Below are 26,709 nucleotides of genomic sequence, written 5' to 3'. Positions count from 1 at the left end.
TCATCATTGATTTGATTACACTTTTACATTCCAAGCTTTCTATTTGCATATTTCTTCCAAGTTTACCATTAGCAGATCAAAAGCAAATTAGAGGTAATGTGTTATTAAATTTTAAACTTAACTTCCAAAAATTGTGGTTTCTCAGTAACTGCACAAGATAAATATAATTCCACTTGCACAAAAGTCCTCACCTACTGTCACCAAATTGAAATGGGAAAGCTAATAAAATTTATTATCATTTTGAATTGAATACCTTTATTTCCTTGATGAAACATACGCGCGCATTTTGAATTAATGACCCAGTTTTATTACTCACACTGCCACATTCTGGATGCTGAGGAATTTTATCAGAGTCAACATACCCCGATAGGCGTATATTTGCTGATAAAACAGCAATAAATTGAAATGGCTTGGCTTTAATGCCAAAATCATTCTTCCATACCTGCATCCTCTTACCGCAAAATGTCACAACAGAAACATCCCGTGTTAATGTCAGCACCACAGGAGCTGTGCCAACAACAATGCTCCAAGTGGCATGACTATCTCAGGTGTCACAGAGCTTAGTGATGTTATTAGAAAACTACTGGATTTCTATATTGCACAGATAATAAAATCTAGCTAAGTATGAAAATGTCCCCCTTTTGTTCAAAGTTAATATTCCGATAGATTTTAAAAGCACAACTTTCTAAAATAAGAATGGCATTAGAATTTTTGTTTCATTGGATTAAAGCATTTATTTTATCGAATTGGTCAAGGACCAAGGACATGAAGAGGTAAAATTAAAACAAAACTCATGTGTCTTTGATTTGAAACTTACAAAAATTTAAATAAAGGTTCCATTTATCTTATAAATATAAAGACAGAGTAGATAAATGCTGAATTTGCTAGTATGTTTATGTCAACAGACATTTATGCCTAATAGAAGAACAGATTTTTTCAAATATTCTGTTTCAATGATAGTGATACCAAAAAAATCAGTTTTCAGTATGTCACTAATGGTTACTGTATTGGAATAACTTAAGAAAACACTTTAGCACATGAAAGGCATTAACCATCATTTATTATACTTCATCATCATTGGTCTCATCTATGCATCATATATTACATATTTTATTACTTGCCTTCTTTAATCAACTAAGTTTGAGAATTATAAACCACAATTTTACAGATATTGAAACTGAGGTTTAAATGGGTTGAGTGGCTTGTGCGAACTCATGGGAGTATAAAAGAGCTAGAACTTAAGCCCTGGCTGGTGTAGCTCAGTGGATTGAGTGCGGGCCTGTGAACCACACAATCACGGTTCGATTCCCAGTCAGGGTGCATGCCTGGGTTGCAGGCCAGTTCCCAGCAGGGGACTCACAAGAGACAACCATACATTGATATTTCTCTCCTTCTCTCCTTCCCTTCCTCTCTAAAGATAAATAAATAAAAATCTAAAAAAAAAGAGCTAGAACTTAAGCCTTTATCTACCTGATGTAAAAGCCATGCTCTCTCACCCCACTTCAGTTTGCTTCAGAATCACTTATTTGCTTTGAAATATTTTCATTCTTAAATGCAATTCCATTAAATAAGGCATAATAATGGGCATGCATAAGTAAGAAGGTACAGTTTTAAAGATAAAAGAAGTAATATCACACATGGAATTGAATTTACTTGTAAAGGGAAGTAAGTTGATTTTCCTAAAAAAGTGCATTTATTTTGGTAAATGGACAATTTCCAAAAAAATCAATGGGATTAGAAGTAAGAGCTGTAGTAGCTTCATATCATCCCACTTTATAGTTTCAGCGTAGGGTACACAGTGTTTATAATTTGCTTCTGTTTCAGTTTTATATTATGGAAATTATGAATCAAAAATTTTTTCAACAAAAAATAATCACATCATAAAAATAATTATTACTTTTAAATGAATGAAATTATATCAGAGGATACTAGGCACTGTGTTACCCTGCTCAGGGCACCATAATAAAGTACCTCAGACTGGGTCAGTTAAATGAGAGAAATTTATTTTCCCAAGTTTCTGGAGGCAAAAAGTCCAAGATCAAGATGCCTGAAAATTCAGTTGCTGGTGAGGCCTTTTCTCCCCTTTGCAGATAGCGGCCTTCGTGCTGTGTCCTTGCAGGACCTTTTCTCTGAGCTCCCACAGAGAGAGAGGGGAAGAAAGATCTCTGGTGTCTCTTCTTCATTTTAGAAAGGCACCAGTCTTATGGGCTTAGGGATCAACCTTTATGACATCACTAATGTAATTACATCCTTAATGGCCCTATTTCCAAAAGCAGTCACCCTGAGGGCTAGGACTTCAATTTGTGAACTTTGGGCGAACACATCTCAGTCTACGACAGGCACAAATCACAAGAAACATTATGCATATACCTTCACATACAGCAATATAAAATTTATTATAAACTATAACGAGCAATTACATATTTTTATAATACAACAATATGACATTGTTATGAGATGAATTATGTCCCCCTAAAGTTGTATGTTGAAACCCTATCCCTCAGTAGTTCAGAATGTGACTTGGAGGTAAGGTCTTTAAGGCAGTGATTAAGGTAAAACACGGCTGTTAAGACTGTCCCTAATCCAATCTGACTAGTGCTTATAAGAAGATGAAATTTGGACACACGGAGAGACACCAGGCGTATGTACACATAGAGAAAATGTCATGTGAGGACACAAGAGTAAGCAGCCATCTACAAGCCAAGCAGAGACGCCCCAGAAGAAACCCAATGTACCTGCACCTCAATCTTGGATGTCCAGCTTCCAGAACTGTGAAAAAAATAATTCTGTATTGTTTACGCCACCCAGTCTGTGGTATTTTGTTATGATAGTCCTAGCAAACTAATATAGGTATGATGGAAGAAATATCTTCTTACTAAAGTCATTCTTAAGAATTCATAGTTTAATATTATAACTAAAGAGCAATGTATAACATTCATAGTACCCACCCTAATTTTCTCTAACTTGACTCTCTCACTGGTTACATCCTCCAGGAATATAAATGCTTTACCCCTGAATTTTATGCATCACAAAATGTTCTTTGTTCCTGTTAGAGTGTTCTGAAATTCAATTTTAGAATTTTATTCCTTTTAGCACAGGAGCTCAAAAAGCAAAGCTCTGTGAAAGAAAATGGTAGTAAATATTCAATGACCACTGGATCCATTCTGTGCTATCAGTGACCCTGGGTGTCCAGAGATGCCAGGTAAAGGAGATGTGTGTGGTTCCTGACCTCACACACTCGCCAACGAGTGGGGTGCACACTCATGTGTGAGTCTGTGGTGTGCCATTTTCCTTCAACGATAGAACCTTTCTCATTCTCCTACCCAGGTTGGGTATGGAGAAAGAGAGAGAAAGTGCAGAGTTGAACCTTCATATATCTTAGGCTCTTCTGACCAGAACAGTCTCTTTATGGTAATTCTGTTCTTCAGGATAAATAATCCCAATCTCAACCCTCCTCTAACCCATCGTCCGAGGGGATCTGGGAAGAGGCAGGGTTGTTGTCAAGTAAGTAAAGCTTTAACTTCAGGCTTCTTCAGTTGCATGAGCCACTTCTAAAGCTGCGTATCTAATTTTTTTTTGTATTTTAATTTGATATTATTTTTATAAAGGTGGAATCTCTACATTGTATATGGCATCGTCTCAGGACATGTATCGCCCCTGCACTTGGGCTTCCATGAGGTAGTTTAGAGGGACTTTTGTATCTCTAGATAGGGTCCATGACTAGTTTTCTGGTGGCTCAGTCTCTTTGGCAATGTCCCCTCTATGCCTGAAGCCTAGTTGTAATATGGGCATCTGTTGCTGAGGCCTGAGTTGACAATCCTGTATCTCACCTCTTAGCTCCATCAAGGACCAAGAGGACCCTCATTATTGACTTAGCCGCTCTCCAGTTCTCATATACTTATCCTTCACACTGTGGCTTTCGAGCCGGCCACCCTCCTGCCTCTTAATTTGCCAACCCAGCATCTCCTATAAAAGGCTGCTGGGGTCTTCACTCAATCACCTTCAATGACTCAGAAACTTCTAGATCTTTTCCAAGCAACAGGAAACTCAAGCCAGTTTTGGCTATGATCATGAGAGTGCAAATCTAAGAAATGAAGAAAAGCTACTGTATGTTGTTCAGTACCATTCATAATTTTGAAGGCCAGATTATTGCTAGGGACCAAAAAATTCTGATGGAGAAATTTTAAAAACTGAATGCCAAATCTTTCATTTGTATTCCTGCTAGAAATGTCCTCTTCTTGCCCTCCATCCTCATTCCTGTTAAAGAGATGAATATCTCTGGCCGACTATGCAGTAGATTCCATATACAAGTAAGCCAAATATAAAAATACAGTAATATATTTCATCATATAGTAATCCTAATGCATAAGTAATAACCAGTCACAAATACTATTTTAGTGATACAGGAGCATGGAAAAGGGAGTAACAACACTGCCTATGAATGCGGGGAGTTCCAGTGGACAAGGATACCTCAAATGTAGGCAGGAAAAGTGCTAGGTACTCAGCAACACTCCCCTCACAGTTTTAATGAGCTCCGCTTTTCTATTTCTTGGTGACTTGCCATTTAATCTTTGCAGACATTATGATGACAAGTATTTTTCCTATATTTTCTATCAACCATTTATGGGAAATATCACCTGCCCATTACTTTCAGATTAAAAGACTTTATGCAGACTAAAAGTTCACAGTGCCCATAACTTCGGATTGTACTACCAGTAATTTGAAGAATAAATGATTGGTTTCACTCATTTTTTGTTCAATGGATTTTTATACTTGACTTATATGAGGATTCTCAGAATGAGGCCATGGACCAGAAGTATCAGTATCACTTGACATTTGTTATAAATGCAAATTAGCATTGTAAACTCTGTGGTTAAGGGCCAGCAATGTATTTACCATGTCATCCTAATGACTGGGACAGATGATAAAGTTTGAGAATGATTGCCTTAGATTATAAATTTGGTAAGTTGTAAAAGCCTTATTTGGTATTATTTTTCTAAATTATATACTACAAAGTTATGTATATTTTTGAAAATTTACTAAATATTTTATTAAAAAAAACAAATACTATCAAAATCCATCTAGCTATCCACCTACCCATCCATATTCAGTTATTTTTCTACCAAGCCATAATTACATTTTAAAATCAGCACATCCATGGACTTACCTGAGAAAGTTAAGAACTGAGGAATGTTGCTTATAAAGCTGAATCACTCTTTCAGTGGGATCCTCAGGTAAAGACTGGCTAGGATGAATTCCATCTGGCATTTTTCCACTCAAGTGGCGTATCACATCGTAAATAGTTTTATTGTATTTTAAAGAGTCACTTGGTTTGGGAATGTCTTCATGTGATAGAAGTCCTGTGTGGGTTTGTATTTTACACACATCCCTATGGGAAAATTATTTTTTAAATTTCTTTAAAATGTTACATAGTATGGAAAATATTCAATGGTGAAATAAAATTCTATTCCAAATTACCAATCAAAAAGGAAATTATAAAATTCATTTATCCAGCTACTATGTTAGTAGAAATTAGATTTTAAAATAACCTCACAGCTTTCCAGCATCTTGTTTTGAACACATATAATCAGGTTACAATTGTCAAGTATCTGAAAGATCACATTATCCTTAGAAAATGTAAGTACTTTGGATAAACAGTATAGGAGTTAAATCTTGGATTGGCTGTGTAATTCACTGAACTCAATTTTTTAAAAATATTTTTATTTATTTATTTTTAGAGAGAGGGGAAGGGAAGGAGAAAGCGTGGGAGAGAAACATCAATGTGTAGTTGCATCTCATGTGTCCCCTACTGGGGACCTGGCCGGCAACCCAGGCATGTACCCTGACTGGGAATCGAACCAGCGACCCTTTGCTTCACAGGCCCATGCTCAATCCATTGAGCTACACCAGCCAGGGCTCAATTTTTTATAGTATAAAGATAAATAATACCTATAATAGTTTCCAAGGTATATTCCAAACATTCATCATACACACTTATATATAAAATTATACATATTTTCTCAATATTTGTATTTTCATATTTAGAAGGGCATATTTTGCACATTAGCCTCATGAGTAAGAATTCTCATTTTAAAGATAAAGTCCAGAGATCTATTTTTTCCATGTACTTCTCTGGTCTTTAAATAGGACAGTGCAACCTCTATTTCCTGACACTTTCTGTACCAAGTTGTTACATATGCTAATTTTTAAGTGAAGTAAAAATTTACAATGAATTTTGCTGCCTATAATTTATCAAATATCTAATTCTACACTATTTGTTTGATAGCAATCAGTCACAAATCTGTTACTAGCTTAGACTGACAAATAAAAAGTGTCCAGGGGGCCATTTGGAATGGCAGTTTTGCCAGTTTGCTAGCCAGCAGGTCTGTATCACATACTACAGGAGAAAGAACATTGATTTAGGTAAGGGCTTGACTGCCATTACTCAGATCCTGGCTCTGCCAATTAGCCTATGACGCAGCAACCCCTCTCCCGGGTACCTATGTCCAAAATTTGAAAACATTTATTCACATAGCTCTATGCACCCATATGTTCACTGAAGCATGATTCACAATGGCCAATGGAGACAACCAAAGTGCCCTTCGACAGATGACTGGATAAAGAAGATGTGGTACATATATGTTATGAAATACTACTCAGCCATAAGAAAACATGAAATGCGGCCATTTATAACAACATGGATGGCTCTTGAGAGCATCATGCTAAGCAAAATAAATCAGACAGAAAAAGTCAAGAATCGCATGATTTCACTCATATGTGGGATATAAAACTGAAAGAAACAAATGCACAAATAAGAAAAACAAACAAAACCTTACAGACACAGACATGAGTATGGTGGTTACTAGAGAGAAGCGGGGGGGGGGGTAAGGGAAGGGTTGAGGGGGTCAAATATATGGTGATAGAAGATTTGACTTTGGGTGGTAGGCACACAGTATAATATACAGAGGATGTATTAATAGAATTGTATAGGGGAAACCTTTTTATTAACTAATGTTATGCCAATAAATTAAATACATAAATTCAAATAAAAAGTAATTAACATGCTAACAAAAAGAATACAAACTATTTTTTCATAATCATACTTATCACAAATGAAAGTATTCATCTGAATTTGACATCAATTTGTCATAAGAGTGATATTTAAGCCCTGGCTCGCATAGCTCAGTGGATTGAGCATGAGCCTGTGAACCAAAAGATCGCAGTTCGATTCCCAGTCAGGGCATACGGCCTGGGTTGCAGGCCAGTTCCCAGCAGGGGACTCACGTGAGGCAACCATACATTGATATTTCTCTCCATCTCTCCTTGCCTTCCCTTCTAAACATAAATAAATTTTAAAAAAGAGTGATATTTAAGTAAAATATTACTTCTCGAGTTTACCAAAAAATGTAAAGAAATCATTACAATTTACTCAAAATAGGTAAACTTTTCAGTAGAACAAACACCAAAGTGAAAAACTGAAAAGTTGTAATAGAATAACTTCTCTCAAAAATCCCCTGGAGTGCCCTGACCTATGAGTCTCAGTTGGTAGGGTGTCAGCCTGCAAAGCAAAAGATTGCATGTTCAATTCCCGGTCAAGGCACATGACTGGGTTGTGCGTCCCAGGTTGGGCCACTTACAAGAGGTAGGGTGATCAGTATTTCTCCCTCACATCAATGTTTCTCTCCTGTCTTTCTCCTCCCTTCCCCTCTCTCTAAAAAATAAATAAAATCTTTTAAAAAGAGTTCCCTGGAGTCAGATGATTTTATTACGATCAAGCTGGTAAATTTTCAGGGTACCTGCTGCAGTCATTTTCTCTCACCACAAAGATGAAATGCTAGTGCGTTTTTTTCCATGAAGCTGATATTATAATATTAATTTAAAAAAACTGAAAAAGTTAAGTTATAGAAAAACTACACACTTAACGTAGCCTAGCTCACTCCTAAATATAGATGCCAAAATTCTAACATAGCCCTTCGTGCTAGGGATTAGTACTCGCCCTCATGGTGCCAGCAAGTCACACCAGTGCTGAGAAAGGAGGTTCAAGAGTTCTGACAACCACTATGCCAGCAATGTGTAACAAGGGAGGTGCCTGATTTCCTGTTTAAATGAACAACAGAATTCAGTGACTTGATGAAACCAATACAGGTTACCTATTTTAGACATGTGGAATAATAAAAACAACACATAAAAGACTGAAGTGAATGTACTGTCAAAGAGGAGATAGTGTCAAAGAAATTGACACTTCCTGTCCACTAATACCTCTACCTGATTACAGTCTAAATCTAGGGCTGATATTTTCAAGTTTAAAAGGGCTTTTCCTAACCATAGTTTACCTTTTGTGCTTGCAAATGAGGACACAGAGATTTTCGGTGCTGCCTAAAATCATTGAATGTTTAAAAGGAATACAAAAATATGTGTGTACTAAAGAATTTATTCCTTGCTGGTGTGGCTCAATGGATTAAGCACCTGCCTGTGAACCAAACGGTTGCTGGTTCGATTCCTGGTCAGGGCACATGCCTGGGTTGCGGGCCAGGTCCCTAGTCAGGGGAGCGTAAGAGGCAACCAATGTTGTCGAAGTTTGTCTCGTACATTGATGTTTCTCTCCCTTTCTTTCTCCCTCCTTTCCCCACTCTCTAAAAAATAAATAAAATCTTTAAAAAAAGAATTTATATTTGCATCCTTTTCCTTTCCTTAATAGTCTCACGATTTGTCAGTTTATAATAGATTATTTTATATTGTATTGCACTTAAAACCTCAATGAACAGATGATATTGTATTATATGATATATAACAAGGGATTTAGAGAAACATGCAACTGTTACCTTCTTATACTCTCTGGTATAGAAAAAGCATGTGGTCCTCCAGGCCAGCCAAAGAGGCTGAACCAGATCTGAGCTGCAATGACAACCTGCTGAAAGAACTTGTACGTCCCTGTTCCTGGTTCAGGAAAACATTGCTGACCTTCCTCCTCACTTTCCATCAAACTTTCACCTTCATTTGAGTCACTTTCTTCCAGTTTCAAATTTTCAGATGATGGTTCCATTTCTAAAATTCACATTTTTTTTGGTAATAAGTTATTTGACCATAGAGTAAAATATTCAGTCACTTACTGTAGTTGTAGGTAGACAAATAAAGCTCAATCTACAAATTATTCTATGCTCTCAAAAAAATAATCTGACCCAATTTACTCCTATCATAAAATAAAAAGAAAATATTTTCAAATATCCAACAGAAATGCTTTAAAAATAGATGAATTACAATAAAAAACATTAAATTTTCTTCTTGCCATAACAGTATATAAAAACACTTCCCAAAATATAACTTTTCATTTTCCATTAGGTATGTAAAATATTTTAACAAATTTTTAGCTTTACTTTTTAGAATTAAACCTTAGCTGAAAAATTTACAGAAACAAAATATTGGCTTTAGACTCAAAGTAACTTTCTATCCAAGTGAAGGATTTCAACAAAACAAAACATTTTGAGTTAATTCTTGAGAAATTTTCAAGAATATAAAATGACTTCATTATAGTTTTAAAAATCTGCCTATTTAGCTCTGGCTGGTGTAGCTCAGTGGATTGAGCATGGGCCTGTGAACCACACGATCGCAGTTCGATTCCCAGTCAGGGCACATGCCTGGGTTGCAGGCCAGTTCCCGGTTCCTGGCAGGGGACGCACGAGAGGCAACCATATACTGCTATTTCTCTCTCTCTTTCCTTCCCTTCCCCTCTAAGATAAATAAAATCTTTTAAAAAAATCTGCCTATTTAAGGACACAAGCACAACTCATTAAAAAAACCTCATAATATTTCATTTGGTTTGGTCCATTCAATAAAACGAAAAATTTTCAATACTACCCATATGCAGAAAAAAATATATGAAGTTAATTGCAAATAACTATTCAAATGTTATCAGATTCACATATTTTTTCTGTGCTCATCTCTTTCTAAGATAGGCAATATTAAATCACAGCTGGGGAATTAGAAGACAATCCCCTAGGTCGACAGTTCCCAAACTGTGGCCAGAGGGTATCAGGGATGTCATGGCAAATTCACGGGGGCTCGGAAGGATATTTAGCATTTGGGTTAAGTATCACTGTAACATCTACTGCCTATCACATATACTACAGCTCCTAGGTTTTTGGACCAAACCATTTAATAAATGGAACTGCTTAGTAGAACTTCTGGTCTAAGGGAAAATTATGGAGATACTAAGTATACTGTGAACCAGAACCATTAGAGAATTTCTGCTTTAGATCATTGGAGAGAGCTCCCAAAGCAGATAACTCACTTAAAACTAATTATAAATTCATGATTTTCTTCTTATATTTATTACCTGAAAAAAGCAAAGCTTTTTTATAAAATGTTATAGACCGGGTGGAGTGGTACACTATATATTTGCCACATACCAACAAATAATCTCTTCTCAGGCTCAGCATCACTACATTTAGAAGGACCAGAAGAGGATAATACATGTTTTTAGGAGGAAGTGAAGTATTGTCTTTAGTCTTTACAGGACTGGGGATCCCTATCTGCAAATGACACTTCACATCATAGCAGGTCAAACAAGCATTTATAAAATTCACTATTCAATTTAATTTCAAATTACTGAATTTGGAAGTTTCAAATTTTACATATAATTTCATATATAAAATACACAGGTATTATATATGTGTGTATAAGTATTATATATTTATGAGTATTTAAATAAGCATAAGTATTACATATTTATAAGTATTATACATACTTATATATGTAAGTGTTATATATTTATATGTGTGTATTTCTACAGATAAACTGTGTATATTACATTATATATATATATATATAATAAACTAAAGAAACAAGCCTAAATGTCCATTATACATTAGACATCAAATAGGAAAAAAAGTACCATAAAAGGTGATATAGTTGACTCAAATGAAATTTGTTTGATAAGGCAATTATTATGGTATATTGAAGGGTCTGGAAAATAAACAATGTTCGACTGTAGCATAAACTAGGATATGTAAAACATTTTAGATGTTTTTAACATCAAAAATTTTGAAATGAATTATATAAGGAGCTCAAAAACAAATATAAAAAACTGAGTCACGAACAAAAAAATAATGTTTTCCTACTTATTTTCCTGAAATGAAATCACTGCTTGGTTATGAGCTGACACCATTTTACACAGCTTGCGGTGTCTATTCCAGTTAGAGTTGCTGTGTATACACTAGAGTTTGCCACTGTGGTCATCAGAACCCAACTACAGGCAGTGCTGACCAAGGAAAGGCAGCAGATGTGACCTAGGGCAGATTATCTACACATGTATGCATGTGCACTTATATGCATCCATGTATCTCAGTCAGTCTGTCTGTCGATCACTGTAAGTATGCATGTATGTGGGTATATAGACATCTATACATATTTTCATAATGTAGTTCTATCAGAAAAGCATGGCCTGTATAGTTACAAAGATCTAATTTGAAAGCTTGGCACTACAACTCCTGAGCTGTTAAACCATGGTACATTACTCAAGTTCTCTGCAACCTATGTTTTTATCCATAAAATGAAACCAAAAGTTCTGAGCTCATGAATCTGCTGTGAGAATTACTTTACAACCAAAAACACATAAAATATGCCAGTATATACTAAGTGTCTTCCACTCTTTCAATACAAAGCCATTCAGAGTTTGCCAGAGAACCTTTACCCAGTAGGAATGCACAGCTCCGGAATGCTACGCCACTATAAAGTGCAGAGAAGTGAACCCTAGGGAATTTGAGGATAAAATGAATCCTTGTGTATGCACTGGACAGTATCATTTCAACTTACCAACTTACTTCTCAACAGTTATAGTTGGGTACAAACCCACATCTCTACCTTTCCTATTAAGTTGATGATTCATATGAAGGCTTTTATTTAGCACATTAGCTATAGCAAGTAAATCATACTGCTTTACTCTGAGATATGCTTAACACATTGTAAGATTTCACCTTTACTGAACATAATCTACTCTAGTCTCCAGCACAGTAACTACTACTAAGTGGGTAAGCTCCGAGGTATCACAAGTGTGGTTAGTATCCCCTGGGGCAAGTTGCTCAACCCCTCTGCCAATCACTTTCTTAATCTGTAAAGTGAGATTATTAAGAGTATCAAACTCAAACTTGTTGAAAAGACTAAATGAAATAAATATTAGGCACTTAGCAGAGCACCATATGCCTGGAAAGGACTGAATATATATTATAAATTGTTATACAGATTTATAATTGGAACATTTAAGAATCATGATGACTTCCTATAGTAATAATTACCCGAATAAATGCATTACTTTTTAACCCACATGCTTTGTAATAAATCATTCTACAAACACAAACATCTGATTCCTTTCTTTCCTTTTAAAGAGATACTAATATTTTGTACAGTAATTCCTCATTATTTTCTGAAAGGATATTATGCAAAATATAAGAGTAACAAAGGAATAAAATAATAACAGTCATAACAGCAATAATAATGAAATAATAATCGTAACAATAATAATAAAAAGCAATAATACTACTTTTCAGGTGTTTACAGTTTGTGAGTCCTCGGAAAAGCCTTTCAAAATAGACTAGCACATACTGTCAGCACCCTAGTACTCCCTTACCACGCACATTTTGTTCAATAAGATATTTGAGGACCTGGAATTAAAGATAAAATCATACAGCAAAGTGTGAGGTTAATACACAAAGTAGAATTTCCACCCAGGTTCTATGACTCTTCAACCATTGTTTCTTCTGTATTATCCGAAATCTCTACCCTGCCCTGCCCGATATATTAGAAAGATGTAAAATAAAATATAGTAGCCAGAGAGGGAGAATAGTCAACAGTATCAATGGCTGCTGAGTAGTGAAGGTACGCAAAACCAGCAGTATAATGGAACAACACTTTCTTCCTCACCCCTGACATTTCCTTCCTGTTAAAGCCTACTCTGAAAGCCTACTTTCCTTTGCTACATGTCTCCCAATCCTTGAGAAACTGAGTAGTTCATCTGATTGGTAAGTTTAAAGACTTAAATTGGTAAAATGGTAAGAGATTGGAAAGACTAAATAAATCAAGTATGCATGGCCTGAATTCACCCTCTTTTCTTTTTTGAGAATGAGCCGGTCCACATGAGAATATTGTCTCCTTCCTCTCAGTCGTCATCCTACACACTCTCCCAAAGGAGCTAAGAGGGAGGCAGAAGTTGAAGGGCAAGAGCAAGCCAGGTTAGCTGTTTAAGCAAGGTCTCAGGACAAGCACTGGCCTAAGGGTTGAGGTCAAGCATGGCCTAAGTCAGGAGAGAATCTTGCCTCTCAGCTTTTCAACAGAGGACGTAATGGGTTCCAAAGTACACTTGGCATTTTGAAGTTCACAGAGTTTCTGCCTGCTGGTCTCTATTTCTTCTATAAAGTCAGAAAAGGTTATCTCCTGTCATGGAGGCAGAGCAGGATGGAATAGGTTTCACAAAAGTGACAAACATTTGAAGAAGCCAAGTGGAGAATGTGAGAAAATGTGTTAAAAACACTGAAAAGACCTCCAACTCATCACTGAGAAGTTAAGGCCTTGACAATCAATATACAGAGGAAATTTTTCCCACTCTCCATCTTTTCTTCTCCCCTGAGCTTTCCTCTACCCATCATCCTCTTCTGCACCTGGTATTTCACATCTCTCCCTGCTCAGCAGCTTCTCTTCTAATTATTCTTATCTTTTTTTCACCATTTCCCCTGCAGCAAGCCCCAGGGAGTCTATTGACCACTCTCTTTCTCAGTTTAATTCAAGTCACCTCCCAACAATTGCTCCCTCTGGAAATCACTGATGCTCAAAACCCACAGACCACAGACTCGGTTCCCATTGGAACAGAGAAAAGAGCGCACTGGTGTGGCTCTGCTTCTACATTGCCTGCCTCGTGTCTCCCATCACACCCCATGCTTTTGCTATACTGCCCTTTGCCACAGTCATCCTGTTCAAGACCATTATTTGCAAAGCTCCACACAAAGTTCTACATAAAGTCACCCTGGACCACCAACACCTGCATTAACCTGTCTGCACCACCCCTGTAGTCCCAATACTTCAATTCACTCGTACACAGAGCTCTTAATTCCACACCATTTGTATTAATTTATTCACATGCCCTTCACTGGATTGTCCATGTTTGGAATTAAGAGAGACTGCCATATTCTACTCTCAGTACTAAACATGGCTCCTGGCAATGGCAGGAGTTCAATAAATACCTGTTCATTTTTAAGGTCACTTTACTTCTTTTAAGGTCACTTTACTTAGATGTTAGCTTTGGATAACACAAATATATACAGTGGAAGTTAGAGAGAAAATAGTCATATGCAACTTACCGCCACTGTATAAAACAGGGTTCTTATGAAGATAAGCTGCCAGATGTGGGTACATAGTAAGAATGCAGTTTTCTGCTGTGCCAATAACCGGAAATGAAAACCTAAAAAAGAAAATATTGCATTTCAATAAATTAAAATTTCCAGATGCAGTAAATACAATAAAATATTTTTTAGCCATCCTGGGGGCCTTTAAGAGTCAGGACATAAATGATTCATCGTTTTTCTTTCCACCTCCTTTGTTTTTCTTAACCACCTACTGTATCTACTTTAATGGTATAGGAATATTCAGTTCTAAAGCTTCTTAACAGAGATGATAAATCTCATTGTCAAGTGTGCCCTAGAACGCAGCTTGTAATCATTCAAGTTCATAATCAGATTCAAGAAATCTTAGAGGTGAAGGAGCCTAAGAGTTGATTCACATACCTTCTTCCTCAATAGCATCCCTCACAAACAGGATCTAGCCTCAGACGGCACTAGCAGGGGGACACCACCTCATGGCTCAGAGGTGACCCATTTTCTATCTGGAGAGCTGGAGCTTGAGACATTCTGTTTCAGAGCAACAGGGAACAAAATCTACAGCCTAACCCTTATTACATTCCTTCAAATATTTAAACACAGTATTTCTTCTCTAAGGTTTCTCCTCTGTGAATTCCCAACATTTAGAATGGTCAATGATTCCTTCAACTGCAAGGTCTCCAAATATTTCACAAATCATCTATCTTTTTGAGATGAGCTTTTGTTTTGTGTTTGTCCTTGTTCAACTATTTGTAAAAACAGAAAACAATACTGCAAAAGGTAGTAAAGCAGTGGAGAATACCTTCTACAACCGGCACTCTATTTTAGGAAAGCATTGTGAAAGTGCCGTATTATTTTCACCAGCCACAAAACACTTAGGTTACACTGGACCTGTCTAACTTATGTCACAGTTCTGTCTTTGTATAACTTATTTTTCATAGAACTATGATGTGTAATAGCTATGCCCCTGTCATATTGCCTTATTGGTTTCAGTTCTGCACTACAACAGTATATCAAGACAATTTTATATATCAAGTCTTGAAATCAGCCACGTACACACACATACACATATACCACACACCATTCCACATCCTAGAGCCATTACTGCCTTAGTCCTATTTGATCATTCTCCAGACTACTGGATTCTAGAAATGAAGCTACTACATGCTAGAGAAGATAAAACCAGCAAAAGTCCTAAATGAGAAACAAAAGTCATGTAAGAATGTTTATGTCTACAGCATAGAATAACCAAGAAAATGAAAATTACATTTTCACGAAAGATAATTTTGATATTGAATGGCATGGTGACCACATATAATTCATTAAGTAAGGTGTGGAAAGTCTCATTATTCATCTCTCTGCTCATTAGCTGATGAATAATTAATACTGTAATTACACATCTCTAATTCTTTCACCATCAATAGTGAAGATTAAGAGACTCTTATGCTTGTCATCCCAAATCACTTCAGGGATGAAGTTTCTTTAACAGAAAGTTGAAGCCTTCTGTTAAATCTATGTGATAAATGGCCTGGTAATTATCACTTTCCAAAAGCCGTATGGAGTACATGTCAAATGCCATGAGAAATATTATGATAGTATTTATATCTTTCTCATTTTAACTAAGGTTCTCCCCCTAGCTGTACCATTTAGAGGTCGACCTTACATTCTAAAAGCAGCTCTACCGAACATGGTTTGAATTCACAGAGCATTGAGCTGAACAAGAAGTAAGGGCAGGGCTACAGCGCATGGTGTTGGAAGCTTGTCTCTTTAGCCTTAACATGCTTGTCTGTGCCAACCTATCTCCACAAGATGGCTAGAAAATTATAAAATGACAGGTTGGAAAAACTGGCAGTTGCTATAAAGAGTTAAAGAAGTTAGGCATAAACTAACAGTACATTTGGATTAAAGATCTAGATTTCTATTTACAGCACTGAATAAAGAGAGAAATAGGAACAGAAGAAAATATCCGGGTCAGCCCTTTGAAAGTGCTTTTCATTGTAAAACCCACCACCACCACCACCTCCACCACCATCACCATCAAATGGAAGTGCTAAATGCTATCTATAGAGTATTTAAATAAAGACTTATGAATAATGGAATGATTTTGGATGACTGTATTTGCTTTAGGAGAACTTATTACATAAAACAAATATCCTTGAGCAACCTCTCCAAAGCAGTATATTCACAATGTTTCTCAATTCAATAATTGCTAGCAAAGTAATTCACATGTAACTCTATTTACCCACTGGGTGCTTCCTATAGCTAGCATGTTTATGTTACTTAGGTCAATCAATGGAATTTAATCTAGGTCTAATCGAGATCTTCCGTGATGTGGCCAGACAAGAATCTCTCTATCACAAGTGAGGACCTTGAATTTCATTTTGTTTATCAGCAAACAAAATTACAGAGTTTTACTTATTTTTCACAGATCAGACTTAAAACATTTCTTATAATACTGTGAGTGTCACTCGTTTTTCAGTATTTTTTCCTGAGTGGAGGGAAAGGAGTAAAATTATAGCTGCTCTTCTGTGTGTTGCGATAACCCACAATATATGTTATCTGCAGCCCATCAAGACACTTATTTATGAACATTAATAATTCTGGAAGTATGTGCTATTAACCAATTTAGTGACCTTAAAAAGATATTAGGTTTGATCTAAATGTGCAAGACCCCATGGAAGTACGTTTCAAATATGAATAGATTTCACTGATTTGTATCACAACAAAGGTAAGGGCAGAGAATTTTTTAGACACAAGAGAGATAGACAGTCAACAAGTCTAGAAACACATGCACATTTCACAATATTTTAAATATGCCTCAATTCTTTTTACAAGAAACATTTCATTTTTTTTATTTGCCCAACAACAAGGAAATGATTCTATAATCTAAATAACCCATTTTTTAAATCTCCAACTCTCTCTTCAGAGGCTCTTTTCAAAATGTTAAATCACTAATGTTGATTAATACACATCCATATATTTGATTTTTAATTTAGTTTTCTTATGGTTAAATACTACAGTTGTTAACACAGTTTCCAATACGGTTTCCAGGAAAGAACTATGGAGGCCGATGGCATGGGCACACATGGAACTTTCGGGAGCTCTGTGAGGACCCACAGTGTGGTGGGTGCTCGCAGGCACTCAGGGAGAGACAACGGATGAGACACTGGACCTTCTTTAAAATGAAAAGTCTCTAACTAGGGCAAGGGCTCTCCAACCAACCATCACTGGCTCCAAAGAGACTGGGGGTGAAGAACAGAAAAAGGAGAAAAAGAGAAGTCACATCATCAATGGTTAACTTTTCTTTCTGCAACCTAGTGTTGAAAGCACTATGATTTTAATAATCTGAGGAGACAATGGTAAATATCATCTTGGAATTCCATTTCTGGGCTTTGGCAGTTTCCATACCAATTTTAAACACTCCATTTCATTACACATGAATGATGAACAAATCAAAGCTATGCGTATTATTCTGTATATAGTTTATTATAATACACTGGTATCCTATGTTTTGGCTAAATCTTAATAAACATTCTACTTAAGAATAGAGACTGTGCAGCCCTGGCTGGCGTAGCTCAGTGGATTGAGTGCGGGCCTGGGAACCAAACCACCGTGGTTTGATTCCCAGTCAGGGCACATGCTTGGGTTGTGGGCCAGTTCCCAGCAGGGGACACACAAGAGGCAACCATACATTAATATTTCTCTCTCTCTCTTTTCCTTCCCCTCTAAAGATAAATAAATAAAATCTTAAAAAAAAAAGAATAGAGACTGTGCTACCATCCTGAGACTTGGTTGAACAGATCTACCATGCAAATAATGTTCTTCATAGAATATAGGTGCTATTACAAACAGCCTTCCATAGGGCTAGGTCAAGAAATAAGGAACAGAGGCTTATGTCAGAACAAAGCTTGGCCCCTTAAAATCCTATTCCCCTTCAATGCCTATTCCATCTACACATACAATATCAAGAAAGGTAAAAAAAAACAGTGCATTATCTATAACCCAGCCCCCCAAAATGTGACACATGTTTTCGGGCACTATTCCAACACTGCGTTCAGTTATGATCTATTAGATGATTATTGAAATACTCTTAAAATTCCCATTGCCTGCCTTTTAGCAGCCATGATGTGAAAATTCTAAATGGCTCACTGGCAGTTTTGTGCTGAGAATGGAGTCTCCAACAGATGAACACGTCCTAAATAACTGCTCTGCTTAACCCATAAGGGGAGCTTTGAATACCTCAAAAGTTGCTTCTGGCTATGTGGCGGTGCCCCTTAAAGGTTCTTGACTCACATTACATGCTTCTTTCAAATATCCGAATATCCCAGAAAGGCATGTAAAGAGCACATATTAATTTACACTAGAGTTACTAAAGTTGTGCTGCAAACCTGAAAACATTAGCACTCAACATGGTTGGACTCTGGGCCTGATTCATGGCCTGCTCGTCTCTCTTATGTAACGTAGGTTCCTACTCGTTCAAATGTGTCTAAGAAGCATGCCAAAAATACTTTTTTTTATCGTTGTTCAAGTACACTTACCTCAATTTTCCCCCGCCACTCTCTCCCACCCCACCCACCTCCACCTCCACCTCCACCTCCACCTCCCACCCTCAATCCTACCCTCTTTGGTTTTGTCCATGGGGCCTTTATACATGTTCCTTGATGGACCTTCCCCTTCTTTCCCATATTATCCCCCACCCCCCTCTCCTTTGGTCACTGACAGTTTGTTCTTTATTTCCATGTCTCTGGTTATATTTTGCTTGCTTGGTTTTTTTTGTTAATGAGGTTCCACTTATAGGTAAAAATACTTTTAAAAGTACTAGACACAGACTTCAACTTACCAGGTATATCCTACACAAGTACCAAATTATGCCCTGAGTAAAACAATAATTAGAATCAGCTTTAATTATTACTCATTTCCTCTTTAATTATATTGAGTATTTTTCAAAAGTAATGTTTTAACTTAAGTGATTATACTTTTATTTCCATGACAGCAAGGATAACAAGTTTTACTATGCATCACAAATATTTTTTAATCCACAACCAAGGTGATAAAATGCTACCGTATATAGAAAAAGAGTGAAATAATTAAGAGCTGTACATTCTCGATTTTAAACAATAAATCTCTTTGCTTTTCCTTTCCCTTGCTTTAATTCCCACTCCTATGTTTTAAATTTGCCAATAAAGAGTGAATATCTGAAACCTTAGGCATCCCACGCTCAACTCCAATAAAGACAGGACACCAGTACTTCCCACACTCTCTAGCTCACTCTCTATCTCTCTACTAGTGACCTCACTTTTTGGCCCCAGGCTTGCCTTTTACCATCCTGAACTTGTTAGTAATAACCCTTGTTTTTCCAAGTTCCCCCCATAGTTTTTTTTTAATTTAAATTATTTTATTGTTGTTCAATTACAGGTATCTGTATTTTCTCCCCACCCCCTCCAAACCCACCTCCCTCCCTTGCTTCCACCCCCCACCTTGGTTTTGTCCATGTGTCCTTTATAGTAGTTCCTGAAAACCCTTCTCCCCACTGTCTCCTCCTGGATACAAAGTCAACACTCAGAAATCAAAGGCATTTCTGTACACCAACAATAAAACATCAGAAACAGAAATCAGGAAAAAAATCCCATTTGATATAGCAACAAGAAAAATAAAGTACCTAGGAATAAACCTAACCAAGGAGGTAAAAGACCTATACTCAGAAAACTATATAACACTGAAGAAAGAAATTAAGGAAGATACAAGCAAATTGAAGCATGGACCATGCTCATGGATTGGAAGAATTAACATCATTAAAATGGCCATACTCCCTATAGTTGTTTTTGAGGTGCATCTTGCAATCATAACAAAAGCCACAAGGAGCTAGTCCAGCCACAGCAAAGGGGAAATGTCTGTAGAGGATCACCACAGGTAGTAATAGCCCAGGTAAGTGCCCCAGGCATTTCTAGGCAATAGCATCATTATATACAGGCTGAGACCCACCCAAAACAAAATAGTACAGGAACCTTAGAACTCTGGCTATGACAGGCACTTACCCTTGTAGTTACTAGGTCTTCAGTAGGTTCAAAGTTCAGAAAGAGGGTGTTTGAAATAGGTCGGGCACCGGGTCTCAGTAATTAGGACAGTGGCTGGTTACCAACCAGCAAAGAAATATCCACTGGTGAGGATATACTGCTGTGTGCCAGCTAATTAGCAGCCCTAATTTTAGATCAACCTCACCCACCAAACATCCCTATATTATTCTTTCTGGACACTTCTAATTGGCCTCTCATTTCAAACACAATGTGCAGTTTAACTAGCATTAAAATACCAACATCTTCCTATTCATAGCAGATTATATACTACATAACATAACAACACTTAAAAATAATCTTACTCAGTTTTCTTACTAAACTGACTTTGTTATAGCAATAAAATCCCAGGACTTGAAAAGTTAAAGGGAAGCGAAGTATTTCACTCTATAGCTGGTGATAGTCCAAAAGATCAAAACACTGTAGTACTTCAATTTCCTCTACTATAAATTTGGAATTATACTTCACAATGTAACCCTCTTAACCAGGTGAAGTTCGATCACGTATTAGCAAATGAAACCAAACGTACTCTAAAGGAAAGTTGGGTATCCAGTCCAAGGGTTCTCACAGCAACACCATTTTCTAGTAGTAATGTTATTTCCCTGCCAAATTTTTAGGAGTGCTCCACTCTTTGATCTAATCCATTTTGATGGCAGTTTCCCTTACTCAGTCTTTCTCAGGTGTACCATTTCACTGACTTGACTGGGCACCTGAATCACCTTGTGGCAGTTTTACAATACAGATGGTGCCAATTCCTTAGACCCGGACTGGGAGTGGAAATTGTGCCTTTCAAACGAGCTGAAGAAAGTCTGTGCCCAAACTAGCAACCTCAGCATCAAATGGGAACCTGTGAGACTTTCAGACTTGCCAGTCCCACAGAAGACTTACTGAACCAGAAACTCAGGAGGTGCAGCTTGAAATCTGTGGTAATTAGCCTTCCAGGTGGGTCCTACGCAGGGCAAAGTGTGAGAATCACCTTTCTAGAGCCAGGGTTCTCAACTCTATGTTCCCATTTGAATCAAACAAGGAGCTTTTTAAATTTGCAATGCCTGGGTCACCCTACAGACAAGTCATATCCTAGTCTATGGATTAGACTGAGGCACGTGTATTTTGATTAAACTCCCTGCGTAATTTTGGGATCCAGCCTTGAGAACCACAGCTCTAAAGGAGAAAGCAGCGGATATCTGAGGGGAAGCACCCCACACCTACTTAATAAAGAAGTCATTTGGATTTCTTTCATTTGGCCTCAATTTTCATTTTCAATCACTCGAGTTAGCTCTCTTACAACATAGCTGACTTTTTTTTTTCATTTGCTCTAAAGTTATTCAAATTAAATTTGGTTACTAAAAACCTAGGTAAGTTATAGTAGGTTTTGAGTATAATGGATCCGTGTTAAATATCTGTGAGGATGAAAAAACATATGGAGGATCTCAGAACTTTGGTCAGGCCACATTTCTACTTCTGAGCTCTCAATTCATGTTTGCAGTTTTAACAGTGAGGCACTGCTAACTCAAAGGCTGGGTTACCTTAAACATGCAGTTGAAATCAACATTATTCTACAAAGGGAAACACCCTATGTTTGGAGTTCAACACAGGAAATTACTAAGCTGTCTGTGGCATTCTTAGTATTTCTATGATAGTTACCACCCAGACCACAACTTTCCTTTTCATAAGGTCAAGGTAAAATATCAGTCAGACAGTGAATATAAAGCAAGAGCAAGTGGCAAGACTTCATTCTCATAATTACAAGTTCCTTCATGATATGTTTCCTTCCCCTCAACCTAGAGTGGAAACCATGATGCAAAATAGGGGATTGCAACATTCTGGCAACTCTTAAACTGTTTGATCCCTGTGTGAATTCTCAGATAATATGCATTTGTAAACATAAAAAGAAGTGTCAACTCTGAAACACAATATAAATGACTTGGAGATTACCCAAAGCAATCTCACCAGCATGACTACTGAATTCCTGCCCCTACATTGTGACCTCATATGCCAAAAGTAAAAATAAAGGAAGTCAGAAAGAAAAAGGCTAAATTGGCCTTGACCAGTGGGTCCCCAGTCAGTTGGGTCCCCAGTCAGGGCACATGCCTGGTCCCCAGCAGGGGACACGGGCCAGAGGCAGCCACACACTGATGTTTCTGTCCCTCTCTTTCTCCCTCCCTTCCCCTCTGTCTGAAAATAAAATAAATAAAAGACTCTTTTAAAATATTTTTTTAAAAGCTTAATTGGTGAGGACCTAAGATAATAATTTAATCTAGAGTAGAGGCTGATTCGTAAAGCAGCAATTAGAGTAATTATATTTTACTACTGTATTCCTTGACTCCCTCAAAAACCATTCTTAACATCATTTAAACGATTTCATAAACAAAAAAAAATCTTTCACAAAACCATAAACTTCTAAATTAAGATATATTTTGTTTCAAAAACAAGCACATGCTTCTTTAATTTCTTGTAGGAAAAGAAACTACTTCAATTCTTATAAGAAATACACATTTTCTACTCTGAAATTTTATTGATGTGAAATGTATAATTTTAAGAAAGTTCTTTAGCAGTTGTTTTGATACTGGATTTTGATTTAACACATTGATTTAAAGCTTTCTACATAAGCATCTAAATGAGTTGTATGACATCTTATAAGTATCCATATATAATACATTTATTAAGTAAAAAATGATCTTCTGTAGATTTGGCTGGTGGTGGTTGCAACACAGGCTTTAGTGAGACTGCGAACATTCACTTATTTATGTTCTAACCATGGAGATAACTTACGAGTTTTTGCCTCATCAATAAATTAATGTATCAATAAACTATATAAATAATATTCCAGCTTTTATTGGGTAGACTTTCATTATTATCATTATTATAAAGCCAACATGGACTTCACTAATGTATCTATGTATGTGTGTTGAAAGAAAGACAGACAGACATGCAAAGGAGCAGGAGAAGAGGATAACATACCATCTCTTTCTTATTCTGTGGAAAGCTTGTATACAACATCTGACAGTTTTACTGTCAAAAAGTGTCCCTACAATAAATAATCCCAAATGATTCTACATAAATCTAAGTGGTGTTAAAACAAGGTGACTAAGGGCATAATCTTTGGAAACAAAAATTCAGCTCAAACTCCTGGCTCCTCCACCTCACATCTCTGAGTGAACTTGGACAAGCTGTAGCACACTGTGGGCCTTAGATTCCTCTTCTGTAAAACAGAAATGGAGCTCTAGAAACACCCACCTTCCTGGTTGCTGTGTGCATTCCATGATAATGAGACTAGAACTGAGGACCTGACCTGTGCTAATTAATAGCTGCTGACCTCCTGCTTGCTGTATTTATCCAAGCTATGATTTCCATAATCAACCCTGGTTCTCCTCCTATGTATCACTCATGGACACCAAAGCAGAGCGTGCAAGACCACTATCATCTGCTACTGCTGCCCTTCCAGCATCACCTCTCATTTCCACCCTGCCAGTAACCATCAAGCCCAAAACACCAAAAATAGTTTGCAAACATGAGGCAGCTGCAGCCTCCAGACCTAGTATATTTTTTTACCACTTGTAATCATCTGCTCACATCATCAACCCTCCCATAAATATATACAACTTCCATGCCCAGATTTTTGGGGAACTTGGAGAAATGACAAGTAGGGTGTGCGGCCTCTGAGCTGCGGGCACATGAGTGCAGAGGGGACCATTATTAATAGGAGCAGACATGTTAGCGGGTACAATAGTGGTTATAATTTATAGTGTTGGGCCAGTTCAGCCGATCCAAATATGACAAAGTCTAAAGAAGGAAACAATTAAAAGTCAAGCATGACAGTGCCCAAGGGAAGCCACAGTATAAAATGTTCTTATACAGGGTCTGGCACAAATAATGCCCCTTTTTTTATTACAAAATCTTATATTACACAATCACAGGCATGTCATTCTGTGACACCACAGTGTCACACTCAAGCATACCATCTGACATTTTAAGAGAAATGGTCAAATTAACACTATAAATTATCACACTTATTATCACCCTACCAACCACACTCAAGCAGGTGTTACTTCTGCTGTACACTGTATATTAAAAAAAGAAAACAAAGAATGAAAGAATGACTTTTATTTTTACTGAACACATGAACTTCCATATGGACAAATGAGAAGCAAAAAAAGGGAGGGGGGGAGAGGCTTTAGTTTAGGATAAACACTGGCAAGCATCATTTGTCCTTTGAGATTTTACTCAGCCATCCCAACCATCCAAGGACATTATCAGTAATTCTTTTTGTGTTGCATTTTGTATTTGTTCTACTGGCACCGAAGAGTATATAAAAAACTTGCTTAGTGTTTACCTTCCCTACCACACTGACCTCCATCAAAGAAGAACCTCTTTCTATTTCATTACACTGAAAATCTTGGGCAGAGCACACAAGGATTACCTACGCTAAACACAAACAGATGAAAAGCAATGACAGAGTCCAACTGACTCCAAAAAGAACTTCCGAGGTGAAAAGGAAGCTCTTGAGGAATTTCTTGCTGAAAGACCTTGTTTATCTCAAGGGGATCAGAGGTGGATGCCTAGAAAGAGAAAGGCAAAGACAGCTTTGGGCAGTTGAGAGGAGACAAAAGATCTGATTATACACACTACGGGAAACTCAGTAAGCAGCTAACAAGGCAGCAGTAAAAGAATTTGCCAGTATTACTATTCCAAAGAGTGCTCGTGATTTGCTGCCTTCTTCATCTGGGTGCACAGAAAAGCCTTTCGTAGCACATCGATGATTTTCAAAGTCTCTAAATTCATTCCAACAGCTCTACTGTATCCCAAACCTGCTCAGGGTGGAAATGGAGTTTAGTGGAAAGTGAGATAAAATGGGGGGAGGGGGAAATTCAGGTAAAAAGCAAACAAGTCTTGAGACTAAAAGGAAAAATATAACGACAGAGACAAGAAAATCATCAACTACAGAAACTGTTCTGGTTGGTGTGGCTCAGTGGATTGAGCACTGGCATGCGAACCAAAGGGTTGCTGGTTCAATTCCTGATCAGGGCACATGCCTGGGTTGTGGTCGGGTCCTCAGTAGGGGGTACTCAAAGGGCAATCACACTGATGTCTCTCTTCCTCTCTTTCCCCCTCCCTCTCTGCTCTCTCTAAAAATAAATAAATAAAATCTTTAAAAAATAAAGAAAGAAACCTCCTCCTCCTCCTCCTGGAACCTATTTTCAGGTCTCCACACCATCCCATTTGCTGAGCAGACCTCCAGACAAGGGCACAGTGAAGTCTGTTAATGCCCCTCAGAGATGCAGTTATACCTTTATCTCAGAAGCCATCTAGCTCACACAGTATTTAGTGGAGCTACTTCCTTCCCATCCTGTGGTCCTAGCCTCCATGGGCTTGAAGACATTCATGGATTTGTACTGGTGAGCTCCAAGGTACACCTTACGCAATGCTTTGGGCAAGTGTGAATTTAAGGACTAGAGCAAAATCAAATTAAACTTTTCATTCTTTTTTTTAAGATTTTATTTATTTATCTTTAGAGAGGAAGGGAAGGAGAGAGGGAGAGAAACATCAATGTATGGTTGCCTTTCGTGCATCCCCTGCTGGGAGTTGGCCTGCAGGGAACTGGCCTGCAACCGAGGCATGTGCCCTGACTGAGAATCGAACCGCGATCGTCTAGGTCACAGGCCCGCGCTCAATCCACTGAGCTACACCAGCCAGGGCTCAAATTAAACTTTTATGAACAAGGTCAGTAATGTACAAAAAGACACAATGCTTCCTAGGGCAGAGTCATGGAGCCCCGTGCTCGACAAGACCCTAAAGCAATGTCATTATTTTTTTTAATGTCAACAAAAGATAGACTATTAGCATCAAAAGAGAAAACTGGGCATCTGAGAAGTGTAACTTAAAAGATTTTATCTATCAATGTATTCAAACAAGAAACATGGAAGCTGGAGTTCAGGAGAACTCCATGCACAGTGCTCTGGGTACAGCCACACTCCACCTTGGGTGCAACATCTGGTTCACTCCCTTCTAATCCCTAACACATCAATCAATCCTTTGACTAATGTATTATATAATATAGTAATATATTATATACTATAATATACAATATTATATAGTATACAGGATATTAGTATATATACTAATACTATGCTAATATTATAATGTAGTAATAACCCCACTAAAAGTGAATAAATTGTTACAGACAGTAAAGATACTGACACTAATTTAGTGTAAAATTCACACTAATACTACTTCTCAATATAAACATTTTAAGTAAACTTTATTGTTGCACACATTAG

General features: G+C 37.3%; 1 protein-coding gene and 1 long non-coding RNA gene across 2 annotated transcripts in view; one reads left to right on the top strand and one right to left on the bottom strand.

Moving 5' to 3' along the window:
• The window catches only part of CFAP47 (cilia and flagella associated protein 47), a 328,185-nt gene that overhangs the window by 204,618 nt on the left and 96,858 nt on the right, over nt 1–26,709 (bottom strand). The window contains exons 27-29 of the mRNA XM_037067787.1: nt 14,346–14,446; nt 8,823–9,045; nt 5,168–5,389 (exon numbers count right to left, since the gene is read on the bottom strand). Of these exons, the coding sequence (XP_036923682.1) occupies nt 5,168–5,389; nt 8,823–9,045; nt 14,346–14,446 (546 nt within the window). The remainder of the gene's footprint in view (nt 1–5,167; nt 5,390–8,822; nt 9,046–14,345; nt 14,447–26,709) is intronic.
• On the top strand, nt 17,668–24,468 carry LOC119002109 (uncharacterized). Its single transcript, XR_005069681.1, has 3 exons — nt 17,668–17,677; nt 21,497–21,500; nt 24,373–24,468. It is a non-coding gene; the product is annotated as an uncharacterized LOC119002109 (long non-coding RNA).

Source organism: Sturnira hondurensis, unplaced genomic scaffold (genome assembly GCF_014824575.4).
Source record: "Sturnira hondurensis isolate 20B ecotype Veracruz unplaced genomic scaffold, ASM1482457v3 Scaffold0017416, whole genome shotgun sequence".
NCBI lineage: Eukaryota > Metazoa > Chordata > Mammalia > Chiroptera > Phyllostomidae > Sturnira > Sturnira hondurensis.
This window is presented reverse-complemented; position numbering and strand designations above follow the sequence as displayed.